This window comes from Myotis daubentonii, chromosome 3 (assembly GCF_963259705.1).
Source record: "Myotis daubentonii chromosome 3, mMyoDau2.1, whole genome shotgun sequence".
NCBI classification, from domain to species: domain Eukaryota; kingdom Metazoa; phylum Chordata; class Mammalia; order Chiroptera; family Vespertilionidae; genus Myotis; species Myotis daubentonii.
In genome coordinates this window covers 37197043-37211470 of record NC_081842.1, presented here as the reverse complement: position 1 = coordinate 37211470, position 14428 = coordinate 37197043, and the positions used below count along the sequence as shown (strand labels likewise).

Below are 14428 nucleotides of genomic sequence, written 5' to 3'. Positions count from 1 at the left end.
TCCGATTTCCATTTGTACATAAAAATTGCCATGTTTGCAATTGATTCTATCTTGGAATCACATAGTCCAGAAATTCCTTTATCACAAAGGATACTTACTGAGAATTAGTCATTAAATATGTAAGAAATATGATGTAAATTACTTTTTTAAGCCATAAATATTTCTCTTAAAAGATTTAAAGCAATATAGAAGAAACTAGAATCTTGCTATTTCTCCATAAGAGTACTGAATTGGATTAGGAGATATGAAAAAAGAAATCATGGCAGAGACAATGTCTGTGCAAGGACATTAAATACTGGTTTGCAAAGACTTACCACAAAGGAAAATAAAATTTCCTTCTTCTTTGTCTCATTCTCTAAAAGCTATCAGTCAGAAATTCCAAAAAGCACCTTATGAACATTTCATTCTGTTTTGCTAAAGGTGGGATTTAGAAATTTTTCAGTAAGAATGTCTAATATTTGTTCCCAACAAGCAGTGTTTAACACTGACTGGATGATGGTATCCAACTCCAGAGGGGATAAATTACTTGAATTGTTTTCATCTTAAATACTTTAAGTGCTGAGCATTCTACTATTGTGACTGTTATCACCACTAGAAGATACACTCTGTTCAAAGTCCCTTTCTTCCCCCCCAAATTACTTAATTTCTCAGATCTTCAGTTGCCACATCTATAAACTTTGTTGCTTGTTAAAAAGGGATTACATTGTGATATATGGCCTCTTTTTATTTTTCTCAATTTTACCTCTAGAAAGTTCACCCTAAGCAAATTACTTTGCTCATCATCATTCTGTACTTTTGTGAATTAGAGTTATATATTCAACAAAGTGAAAATATTTTACATGTAGTACTGTGAGTACAATTGACTTGATTCAGTATGCTCCTTTATTTAGCGCTCACCCATGAGCATCAATAACTTGATTGCCCTTAATAACTCATAAACTAGAAACCATATGCAGAATAAATACTAAGTAGTACACTCTAAATTATATCTGTATAACAGCTCCTAATACAGTGATTCTTTCAGAAGAGCTAACCTGGTTTGGACTTTTTTTAACGCCCCCGTCACCCCCTCCTTTGCATTTTGTTGTTTCCCTTGACTCTGATGTAGTTATTCACAGTTTTAGTTTACTTTTTTCTAGAGAAGTTGTTCCTGGCAATTATTTGTGAACTTTGTGGCACCCCCCACCCTTTTTTTCCTTCCTTTGTGTAATATAAAATTTCATTTTGCCTAAATTGTGTATTTGGTTTGGGGGAGAATTCTTCATTGTAGATTTAACTGTTGTCTTTTGCATGTTTGTTTATGATATACTTGAATGTTGGATATTATGAAGAGTTGTATTTGAAGACTAACTGGAAAATGCAAAACAGCATGTCCTTATTACTGAGTTATTTTCTAGATTGTGATTCTGAATACTATTATTTTGTTTTAATTCCCCTGTTTTTAGAACTGAGGTTCGTCTTGCCATACAGTCTCTATGAGAAAGTAACAATATATGTAGGTTTAAAGGGTTTGGTTCATGGAAAAGCACCTTGTCTCCTGCACCCCACCCTCTGAGCTCTCCACTGTGTTCTGCCCTTTACAAAGGGATAGCGCATTTCCCTGGATATAGGCCTTGCACCACACCACTTTTTCTGAGATGGTGCTTACTTCCCATGTCCTATTTGTTTATAACGGGTGGGGAACGTCTGGCCCTTGGACCGTAGAAGGCCCGAGAAATCATTTGGTCTAGCCCCGCCAAGGTATTAGGGGTGAGTTAATTAAATGTTTGAACAAATATAGCAGGCTAATTTTTAAGTTGGTGATTTTGTATAACCCATAAATACTGTTATAAATATCCAAATGGCCCTTGGCAGAAAAAAGGTTCCCCACCCCTGGTTCATAAGATCACCCATCAAAGCCCCCCCCCCCCCCCATACACACTTAATTTAGAAATATAGATGTGATCATAGTAGGTACAAACTAACCTGAATGTTTATGTGGTAACATTAAGGTTCTAACCTGTAACATCAAAATCCATTCCTTCATATTTTTTAAAAAATATGTTTTTATTGATTTCAGAGAGGAAGGGAGAGGGAGAGATAGAAACATCGATGATGAGAGAGAATCATTGATTAGCTGCCTCCTGCACGCCTCCTACTGGGGATTGAGCCCGCAACCCAGGCATGTGCCCTTGGCCAGAATCGAACCCAGGACCCTTCAGTCCATAGGCTGACGCTCTATCCACTGAGCCAAACCAGCTGGGACAATAATTTAATGATTTCTGTTTTAACCCCTGCAATGGCTAGTAAAATGTCAGCAATCAAGTGACAGTGTAGTTTCTCTTGGCTCAGATACAGGTAACTGGGCTAGATAAACATTCCTGTCCACATACCCTCCTGCTGGTGCCATTTATAAACAGACTGGACCAGCAGACAGGATGGAGTCAGGTGAAACTGGCTATAGTAATGTGCCTCTAGCCATGAAGAACTGGAGTGAGGAAAGGTTGGATCTGGAATACCCATCTTTAATCTTTCTTTTAATTTATATGAGTAGTAGAATGGTCAGCTACAAAAGAACAAGTAGTTATACAGAGTTTTGCTTTATAAGCAAATAAAATATGCATTAACATTTGACATATAGTTGTTATATAGATGGCTAATTAACAATAAACAGCAAACAGTTGTCATAAATGTTAGCAGTTACTGTACTTTTATACTTCCAAATCAGTTCTTTTTTGTCACCTGAATGACTATTTTTCTCTGATTGATAGAGGAAATTTCAATTACGTATTTCCGGCTGATATACTTGTTAAAAGACAACTTTAATAGTTGCCAAACAGAACTTGTCCAATCTTAATAATAATCTTTGTTTTTCTTTTAAAGAATATTCAGCATAGTGAGAATATAAGGAAACAAATTTTGATGGCATTATACATTTGCACAATTTTAGGGGGAAAGCAGTTTGGCAATCATGAAAACTCCTTTAAAATGCTAATATACATCCCTTTCAACTTTTGAGGGAGTCCATCCTAAGGAGAAAAGAAATTATACCTGGCAAAAACCTATACACATAATGAAGCAAGATTCTTTTTAAATAGTGAATATTGGAAAAGTCCAACTGTCCAGCTTTGGGATGAATTTACTAAATTTATTGGTTGAATATTATAACAATAAAATTATTTCAGAAAATATGATTTAAACGAAATGTTTATAGTTGTATGTATGTTTAAGAGCAAAATTAGGGCACAAAATTATACAGCCAATGTATTATAATTTTTTGGGGGGGAAACAATATGTAAAGAAAAAAAGAAATACAAACATATTAACAGTTGCATTGGGTTTTGGTATTGTATTATTTTTTTCTTCACATTTTCCTCTCTTTTGTTTTTTGTAAGTGCTGAGTCTAACTCTTCAACATCAAAGATCCCCCATAGGATGATTTCCTTTATTTTCTTTTACCTTTGCTGAAATCTTTAAGCATTTGATTGTGGAACTTTTTTGTTGTTGTTCAAGCATGTTTTTATTTTTCTTGGACAATAAACCGTGAGAGGAATTGATGGATCATATTGTAATTCTGACTTTAATTTGTTTACTTTTCAATTACAGTTGATATACAATATTATATTAGTTTTAGGTGTACGACATAGTGATTAAACATTTATATGACTTCTGAAATGACCCCCCAATAAGTCTAGTACCCACCTGGCACTATACGTAGTTATTACAATATTTTTTACTATATTCCCTGTACTTTTACATCCCCATGACTAATGATTGTGGAACTTTTAGAGTAAAAAAACTCTGGGTCTGTAGGACATAGGTGGAAATGGATTTGGGGTCAAGGGTGTGTGAAGTTGGGAGCAGGGATAGCATTATTTAGTGTTTTCTGACCTGAGGCTTGAATATAGGACCTTGTACAAATTAGATTTTCCTTCCAGACTATGGCACTGTATTGTATAATAGTTAAGCTTTGCTCCCCCACCCCCTCTCTTTTAGATACCCAGTGTCATAGCCATGAGGATCAGGGCCCATTTTCTTGTTCTGTCTTCTCTGTTTGTAGAGTGGCCGACTCCTGAAGACTAACTCTGCCTTTGAGAACACAATCTCTGTCATCCCAAGGGAGGGGACCCCCTGAAATAACCAGTATTCAGAACATGGTGGTTTTGTGATCTTGTTTCTCACATGGGAATGGTGTGTGGTCTCATGAATAACCACACACACCCCTGCCACTGCTTGTCTTTGTCACTGAATTACTATCATTCTACTCTGGAATCTCCTTTTTACCTCCCAAACCTTAATTACCTTAGCGAATGTGTGGAGTACTTGATTCAGAGATAGTCTTTATATCAGACTTGCTCTTACCCCTGAAAAGAAGGGATGCTATTTAGGCTGTCAGGCCAGACTTCAGTATTGCACAGATTTAGGTTGATCCCCTTTGCCTTCTACATTGTGAGTCAGAAGCTGTCCCTGAAAAAATATTTCCTACATATACATTTACAGATAAATGGAAATATTTTCTAGCATAACCCTGGTTTAAGTTCTATTTTTGTTTTTCCAGGAAGATTTAAGTAAGTCATATGCTTTTTCTGGATTCATAGATTTTCTGATGTGTCAAGATACATTATAGTAAAACTAGAGTCCCGGTGCATGAAATTGTGCAGGGGGGCGGGGGAGTCCCTCAGCCCAGCCTGTGCCCTATCACAGTCTGGGAGCCCTCTCTTCTTACTGCCCACCTGCTCCTTACCACTCGGCTCACTGCTCCTTAGTGGTGCCGTGGAGGTGGGAGAGGCTCCCGCCACTGCGCTCGCCAGCCATGAGCCCAGCTTCTGGTTGAGCGGCCCTCCCCCCGTGGGAGGCAGTGACCACCAGGGGACAGCTCCTGCATTGAGTGTCTGCTTCCTTGTGGTCAGTGCGCATCATAGCGACTGGTCATTCTGCCATAACAGTCGCTTAGGCCAGTGGTTGGCAAACTGCGGCTTGCGAGCCACATGCAGCTCTTTGGTCCCTTGAGTGTGGCTCTTCCACAAAATACCGACTTCTGCGCTGGGCCATGAAGTTTCAGTCACACTGTACGTGCGCGCCCGCACGTGGTATTTTGTGGAAGATCCACACTCAAGGGGCCAAAGAGCTGCATGTGGCTCGCGAGCTGCAGTTTGCCAACCACTGGCTTAGGCTTTTATTATATAGATTGCATTCTGATTTAACAAATATTTACTGGGCACTGGATAAATTAGGTAATGTCTTCTTCCAGAATGGAAAGAATAGTAGACATAAATCCTTCCTTCAGGCAGCCCAGCACACTTACATAGAACCATAGACGCACACAGTGTGTTAAGTGCTATACATATGAAAGGATTAGCACAGAAGAGAATGGTCAACCTGAGGGCAGTGAAAGGAAGGACTTCACCTCCATTTAGTTAGGAGAAAAGAGCATAAGAATACATAAGGCCCAAAGGGATGAGGTAAGACAGCATATTCGAGGTGTTACAAGTAATGTTAACCACTTAAATGTGCAGTGGGAAGAAGTGTAGGGGTGTGGAATTGGGGAGATGAATCTGGACAGATAAGTAGGGTCAGATTACAAAAGTAATTGTGGCATACTTATGAGTTTGGCCTTTATTATGAAGGCCAAAGGAATTATCGAAAGTGCCCAAGTAAGGAGTGATACAATCAGTTTTTGTTTTCCAAGTAGTATTCTAACAGATGTACGAATTGGGGAGGAGAGGAAAGGAACTTATGACAGGAATAGTGCAAGGGATCATGGAACTAAACTCCAGGTTTTGGCAGAGAAGGAAAGCTGATGACAGAGACCAGAGAGGTAGGATTGATAGGATTTGGTGAATCCTGAAACGCCAGCAACAGGGTTGGGAGTGAGGGTGTAAAGTCAGAAATTTCTAAGGAAAAAGAAGTTTTAAGAAGGGTCAAGAAGAAAATTAATTTTGAACATGTTTTTAAGCTGCCCTGTAATGTTATGACTACAAATAAAGAGAAAATGTTAAGTCCAGCATTTATATATACATAGAGGTTTACGTGTGAACCTTCTTTAGAGTAAACATTAATGAGTGCCAAAACAGTGCTAATGACCACTTCAGGGTTGTATTCTGGCTGTTTGAGAACATTCTAAGTGCATGTGCAATAACTTGAGATAGATATAAGCACTGGTGATAGCTTCTGTCCTTGGCTGACAGAACAAATTAAGGATATATGCAATGTTCCAGCCAAAAATGGACATCTGTTGGATATCCACCTGCAACTTTTAGGATATTCTTGGACATAAGCTTGGACTATGTCATCTAATTAATAGTGTTTAAGTGTAATGATTTTTATTTTTACAAATTGTACTTATGAATTAGTGCCAAAATCATGGACTTTGCTACAGTTTATAAGGCTTATGAAATCAAAACGCTTTTAAAAACTTGCTAATAAGGTGTCTTAATATTTCATGCACTGCTATCACCGCTTTGTAACACTGTAAGCTGAAACAGAAGAACACTGATGTGATTTTTTTGTGTACTGTTAGTGAGCCAGAAGCGCACTCTGCCTTTGCTTTATTTTTTACCATATTCTAATTGTTCGGTAGGAACTATAGAGTGTAGTAGTTAATGGTCTCTGAATGAATCCTTACTTTCTTAACAGCTGTTTTTCCATTTGCTAATTTTGATAATAAAATAATACAATTATATATGCATGGTACCTGGTGAAGACCCTTCATAAATACTATTTATCTTAAAGTCTTACTTTTAAATCTTAATGTCTTAAATCTTAAATCTCTAAGCCCCTTGGCTGTTTAGCTTTTTTCCTATTCATGAGTTACTGCAGAATTTATTTAGGGAGGAGTATATAATGAAAAACAAAATCTCCTACCTCACTGCTTATTGATTTCAAGAGAAAATCTCTCATCCTTTCTCCCCATCCTTTCTAGTCTTCATTCTCCTGGATTCCATTCATATTCAAGTAGTTGTGAGTTTTACCCGTTGGTGAGTTTCTAGCCATCCCTGTGAGCTTAGATTAAGCTGAAAACTATAAATGTGTTTAATAACAGTTGCCTATTGGAAAAATCATGAGGTTAAAATGAAAGTCTTAAAAGGTAACATCTTTTCACTTCTCACTATGGGTAGTTTCAGGAATGGAAATGTTAGGTGTTCCAAAGAGGGAAGGAGCCATGAGGAAAATCAACTTAGGTATCTAATCAAGTCTGTCTATTAAACAATTAAAATATTTCCTAGGCACATGCTCTTTGTGAGCTCACAGTACTTTACTATAGATGGTTCTTAAGTGCCACATGGAGCCTAAGAGTGGAAGCATAAAATGCAAAGAATAAAAGACATGGACTAAGTACTAAAAACCTGGGCTAGACAACAGTTATATAGGTTAAATCCATTTAACCAAGACCTCAATAAGCCCATATTCATTTACTTTATTTAGTGTGAAGGTTTCTCAACATTCTATATTATATGCATAATTTAATTGTTTAAAATACATTAGTGACAATTGCTACTTAGTGATGAGCTCTGATGGATATTGTCTAAATTTTTTTTTAAAATATCTATTTATTGATTTCAGAGAGGAAGGGAGAGGGAGAGAGAGATAGAAACATCAATGATGGGAGAGAATCATTGATTGGCTGCCTCCTGAACGCCCCACACTGGGGATCAAGCCCACAACCCGCGCATGTGCCCTTGGCCGGAATCGAACCCGGGACCCTTCAATCCACAGGCCCACGATCTATCCACTGCACCAAACCGGCCAGGGCTATTGTATAGAATTTCACTTTTCACTTTGAACTTGGCTTGCATTAAAAAGCAAGGCTAACATAAAAAGATTTTGTTATGTGAGTTTTGGTTTTAAGTATTACAAATAAAAATTAAAGGACTGCTACTGGATTTTCACTTGCTAACTCATTTTCTAACACTTTCATTTAGGTGGGTTATTGCTAAGTGGCAAAGAATTAGTAATTTTTTTTTTAGCATTTAATTCATACACTGGGTTTTAAGCATGAAGTTATTTTTCATTATTACATTTCAATTTTCTTATATTATTTTTAGTTTGCTTTTTATTTCCTAAGTAGTTTCTAAAAACCTACAAAAGATTGAATTTATAAGGTGTTTGACAATTTGTATGTAGAGATTTAAATATACTATGAAAATTTATTAAATGTCACTTAATTTATCTCGGCCTAAATTACTTGCGTGAAGCAGTTGAGTCATGGTTTCCAAATGCTTTCTTCAAACTTCAAGTTTGATGCTATTTGTAGAGGAAATTTGTGCTGCAGCTAAATTTTACATGTACTAGAAATTTTAAATAATAGTACATTACATAATTAAAGGAAAATAATAAAGGTTAACATGTTTGAATTTAGATATTTCTTTTGTTTAAAAACATACACTTGACCTTAGCTAACAGTCTGGGATTTTAAAGGTGTGGGATGTGATTTTGAAAGATTATAGAGATCTTTCATTTGTGTCTTACAGCATGCTGCCACTAGGAAAATAACTTCTTACACCTTTCTTTTGCTTTTAGGATTTTCTCATTCGGCGTTTACCTTTGGTATAGAAAGCCATATCAGTCAATCAAACATAAATGGTGCCCTTGTCCCACCTGCTGCATTGATTTCTATCATCCAGAAAGGTCTACAGTATGTAGAGGCAGAAGTTAGTATTAATGAGGTAAGGAAGATTTAGTTCACATAATTCTTAAATCTGATAGCTTGTTTGCTCATTTGTTATCTGACTTCAGCTTCTCTGGGTTAACAACTGAGAGGTGTTTCTAACATAGGGGTCAGGCTGCACAGGCAAGGCATGTTGGCTCCCAAAGGTGAGGACCGCTATCTGTAGCTTATTTCACTATAAATGGTTTTATAAGTAAACAGTAAGAAATAATTTTCTTTAAAACAACAGCATTGATAGTCTGAAAAAATCAGAAAATTTCAGATTATTTGGTTATACCTGATGTTGGAAGGCAGTTCATAATTAAAGCTAATTCTTGATATTAGTGCCTATTTAAGGCCCATATACCAGTATCCGTAGTGTAACTCAGGTGTCAGCCAACTTTGTCCCATAAACCAAATCCTGTCTGCTTGTTTTTGTAAAGTTTGATTGGAACACATTCATGCTCATTCATTGACGTGTTGTCTGGCTAATTTTGTGCAGAATTGAGTACTTGTGACAGAGAACTTACGGTCTGCAAAGATTAAAATATTTACAATTTGGTCTTTTACAGAAAATGTTGCAAACCCTGGTCCAGCTGAAAATCTTCATATATGGACAGGATTTATGATATGTGGAGCTTTTGCCTTATTTTCATTTCAGAGATTAATATGTTCCCCTTTCCTTTCGCAAAAATATGTGAACAAACATTTTAACAAATATTTTTAAAACTGAAGCATCCATGGTTTCTATATCAGTATTTATTACTGTAGTTACATAGTATACTAAAATTGATTTTATTGTCTTTGTTTCCTCATCTCTAACTGATAAATTTGCTAATACTAAATTAAATGTGTTCTGTCTTTTAGCCCTTTCCCTCCAAAAATATCCTTAACAGAGGGTGATAAACAATTTCTAGCAGTAGCCAGAGATGAAGTCTCATTTTATCCGAAAAACCTTGTGTAAATTTAATATAGTTCTCCACAATGTGTCTGTGTCAGTTTTAATATTTATCTTTAAATTACTTATAAATTAAAATACTTTCACCTACTCCTCAAATACTCCATTACACTCGACAGCTTAGAAAGATGTGCTGTGTTTGCAGCCTGGAGCCCCGGTCACACAATGCAGATTGTCAGGAGTATGTGGTCATCTGCTTCACATACATATCAAGTTGGCTAATTTGCACTGTTTCTATTTCCGACTTGCTCTGTGTTTGTATCTCTCCTTGTGCTCACTGGAGAACTTTTATTAATTATGAAGCCCCTAATATCCATGAGAGGAGCTTTGGAAAATTACAGCAAGTCCATAAAATTAAAGAGCAGCAGCCTGTGAGTTAGGATGCTTCTCAACTGGTAGAACACATAAGACTTCCCCAGGGAGCTTTTTGAAGCAGTTCCTGAGCTCTTCAGAGATTTTGATTCTGTAGGTTTGAATCTACATTTCTAACAAGTTACCAGGTAACGTGCTCCTTGCATCACACTTTGAGTAGCACTGGTTAAGAGATGCCAGCTGCTGTTGACCAGTGTGTAACTTCAAGTCTTTAAACCTGACTGTGCTTGCTTGCACTCCAACATTAGTAAAATGAAATGTCGTATGGCATAATATATGGAGTCTTTCTGTTTTAATCAAATCACAAGAAACTTTAAAGTCCAACAAAGGTATTTAAAAGTTTTTGGTTTTAAAGAAATATTTTCTATACTGTGGTACCAAATCTCTTATTGTGTGAATGATTTTATTTTGGTCATTGCTTTTGACTAACAGATTTTTGGAATATAATTAATAAACCTTTCTATTATCTGGGCCTACTTTTATTATTCCTTTCAGTATTTCAGTTTTATATGTGCAACATATAACACTAAGAACCAGGTGAGAAGGAAAACTTAAAACAGTTATTTGCAGTTGCTTCTTCAGTTTCCTTCTGATTCCTTTCCTTCTTACGCACATTCAGAAAATTATCTTAAAATATTTTGTCTTGGAATGAAGCTTTTCATTTCTGCTGTGGACTTGTATGAATACAAATTACTCTAAATATGGCACCTTTGATTTTTCTTCTTTTCCAAATCCAGGATGGTACCTTGTTCGATGGTCGACCAATAGAGTCTTTGTCACTGATAGATGCCGTAATGCCTGATGTAGTACAAACAAGACAACAAGCGTACAGAGACAAGCTTGCACAGCAACAAGCAGCAGCTGCAGCAGCTGCCGCAGCTGCCACAAACCAACAAGGATCTGCAAAAAATGGCGAAAACACAGCAAATGGAGAGGAGAATGGGGCACATACTATAGCAAGTGAGCTGAGATAGAATTTTTTAAAATTCCTTTTCAAAAGAAATGTTTGCTTCATAGGGATGTCACCTCTTTGAAGCTGAAATCACACCATACTTATCATTTATGCCAACTTGTTCCCCTAACCCTTACCACACAGTTCAGATTTTCATTCCTAAAGCTCAGAAAGTGAGGTTTACATTAATGGATTTCATTTTGTTTCAAAAAAATATTTAGATAATTATTTTTCTATGGTTAAATGAGTTTTGTGTCTGCATTTGATTTCTAAATAAAATGTGTAACCCTAGTCATTGACAAATACAGTGACGCTCTGACATGGAGCTATAAAGGCAACTCCCATGTTATAGGAATGATATCAGCAACCCCTACTGGCAGGAACTCAGAATAGTATTGGCATGGATTACATGTTCAAATCTTTTTATCACTTTAGTCATGTTTGTGGGTCTAACCTTTTGCAGCCCTTCTCTACCCTCATCCTCTAACCCCCACCTCTAAACACACACTCAGATATATCTTGGCCATACTTGACTAAAGATAAGAATTCATTCTCCATGTGATAAGTACTGTGTAATCAAGTTACACTCTGTATTATAAAGGAGGGATTTCCCCAGCATGTTGCAATATTACCTGACTGGAATTTTCCACTTGTTTCCTGTGCTGCAGATAATCATACTGATATGATGGAGGTGGATGGGGATGTTGAAATCCCTCCTAACAAGGCAGTTGTGTTACGGGGCCATGAATCTGAAGTGTTCATCTGTGCCTGGAACCCTGTTAGTGATCTCTTGGCATCGGGGTATGTTTCTCAAAGTGAAACTAAAATGGATTTTAAAAAATATCTTACTGAACCTATTACATTTTATAAATACATTACTTATGTTTTTTAGGTTTCTGTTGTTGCTTATTAGTGTTCATTTTGCCTCTATAAATCTTCATTCCTTCATAAAGTAACCTTGGAAGTTTTCATTAAACTCACTACTTAAGGGGTTATTTGGGGCCCTCAAAATGGAGACAGAGAAAAAATACTGGAAATGGAAATTCCTGATATTCTGGTTTTATTTGCCTTAGTAATTTAGGATATAATTATGTTGGTGTTTTTTTGTTTGTTCTTAATTCTGGAATACTTGAGAATATTAAGAGGATTTAAAATATATTGCATACTTTCTAGGTCTGGAGACTCCACAGCAAGAATCTGGAATCTTAGTGAAAATAGCACCAGTGGTTCCACACAGTTAGTACTTCGACATTGTATACGAGAAGGAGGGCAAGATGTCCCCAGCAACAAGGACGTGACTTCTCTAGACTGGAATGTGAGCATCACTGTACTGTCCATGGTGGATGTAATTACTAATTCACTTCTTTGAGCCTTAAACTGATGGCAGGGGCTTGTCCCTTTTTCAGATATTTTTAAATCTCACTAACTAATGAGAACAACAGAGTAGGAATCCTCCTTCCCAAATATGTTAAAAACAAAGGCTGGCCCTTGAGCAGTCAGACCAAGGTTCAGCTTCCAGCTCTTCTGTTTGCCTAACAGCAGAATCTTCCTAAGGTTGGAGGTCGACCGCTTGCTTCTTTTTCCTCACATGTATAGGAAAAGTGTGGTAATGGTAGCTACATAAATGAGGAAATAGATGAAAATCAATAGCAGGCACATACTAAGTCCTTAGCTAGTAAGTCCTGTGCTGGGGTTAAGAGAAAGCTATATAATAAAAACATGTTCTTGCTTTTCTCATTTTGCTGTGATCTGATGAAAACTTCATTGCTAACTAACTGCTTTTTAGGGACCATTAGTCTAGCTTACTTCCAAGCTTTATTCTAGCTGTAGTACTCTTATAATTCTTTGATTCAATATATGATTTAATATCTTTTAAGGATAACTTAACTATTCTGACTTTTATTGTTGATAAAGCTTCACCCCTGTACTTTCTAATACATGGTTAACATTTTCTTTTTTCCATTCCTATGATTAATATGTGGGAAATTCGCATTTGTAAGGTTCCTGTATATTTTCTTTTGTTCCATGTTGCCTTTTAACTTTGCATCCAGTTTTTACCTTTCTTCCTTTGGCCTCCCCTCTGTCCCCCCCAACCCCCCTCCAAAGCCTGTTAGACTATTTCAGTGTTTCCAAGAATTTTAGGGGTTGGCTAGTCTTTCCTCAGCAAGTGACCATCCTTCCTCCTCCGGCTCCTGCTTAACAGCTTTGTGTGGGGCTTTCCAGGGACCTTACAAATGTTATCCCAAGGAACGAGGTCTATTCCGAAAAATGATTACTCCAGCTAAAGTTCCGTTTCCATAAAATTCTTCCGGAACTCATAACTAGGGTTTTTTCTTGTTTGTGATGTTTTATTTTGTTCTGTTTTAGCATTCCTTTCTAAAATTCCCAGTAATGTATTTACCTTTCCCTTACAAAGTTGACAGTTGTAAAAATGAAAAGAGGTTTTATCACATTGCAGTATTATTTGGTTGTTGTGGGGTCATGACTAATATCTTAATATGTGACCTTATATAGCTTATGTCAAAAATCTTATAGCATCCTTAAGCTATTTGGCTCAGAGACCATGTTAATTTAATGAATTACATAGTTTACACTAAAAAAGATGGTAAACCAACGTTCATTTGTTGAGCTTGGTGATTCTGAAATGCAAATTAATTTTAAAACATGGACTTTCTCAAAAATATATTATTCACTGTGTACTTGCATCTTCCACTAAAAGGCAAAAACATTAGCCTTGATTAGTGGTTCTTTCTCATGACTAAAGCAAGAGCCAGACATATTTGATGGTTCAAACATTTTTTCTAACTTTAGTGGTCCATGAGCTAAAACATTTGGGGACTAAAATATTTGGGAAACCTCCCACCCAGCAGGTGTGGCTCAGTGGTTGAGCATTGACATATGAACAAGGAGGTCACAGTTTGATTCCCGGTCAGGGCACTTGTCTGGATCGCTGGCCCGAGCCCCAGTAGAAGGCTTGTAGGATACAGCCGATCAGTGGTTCTCTGGCATCATTGATGTTTCTATCTCTCTCTCTCTCTCTCTCTCTCCCTCCCTTCCTCTCTAAAATCAATAAAAATATACTTAGAAAAGAAAAAGAAAAAAGAAACTTCCCATTGTGCAGAGCCCAGACATAAGCTTTTGCTATTGGCTTCAACATGGCTGCTTCTTCCTAGGGCAGAACCATAGGGGTTTTTAAAGTCCTGGCAGGTCTGATTCTACAGCCCCCAGACCTAGCTTTTGTCTGTCACTTACCTATACAGCTAAGTGGCCTGAGAGGTCTGAAAAGGAAGATGCTGTTTTTGGTTCCCTTACCAAAAAGCATCAAGAAAGTACTGGGTAAGACAGGATTTCATTCTGTATCTCCAATAAGGCTTACTCATCCTAGCAAGAGTCTGTTCCATGTACTCTGTGACTTGCATGTCCATAGACTGTTAGACTGTCTTTTCCTTGTGCCATTTGTCAAGGCATATGAGATTAGAGAAACTGGAATGTTCTCCTCCTAATGAAGTGGTTCCAGGAA

The 14428-nt window shown here is 37.0% G+C and overlaps 1 protein-coding gene across 5 annotated transcripts in view; it reads left to right on the top strand.

The window, feature by feature from the left end:
* TBL1XR1 (TBL1X/Y related 1) overlaps positions 1-14428 on the top strand; it is a 174066-nt gene that overhangs the window by 134515 nt on the left and 25123 nt on the right. For all 5 annotated transcript variants that reach the window (XM_059687071.1, XM_059687075.1, XM_059687073.1 and 2 more), the window contains 4 exons: positions 8500-8645; positions 10694-10916; positions 11577-11709; positions 12082-12223. In XM_059687071.1, the coding sequence (XP_059543054.1) occupies positions 10751-10916; positions 11577-11709; positions 12082-12223 (441 nt within the window). In that variant the 5' untranslated portion in view covers positions 8500-8645; positions 10694-10750. The remainder of the gene's footprint in view (positions 1-8499; positions 8646-10693; positions 10917-11576; positions 11710-12081; positions 12224-14428) is intronic.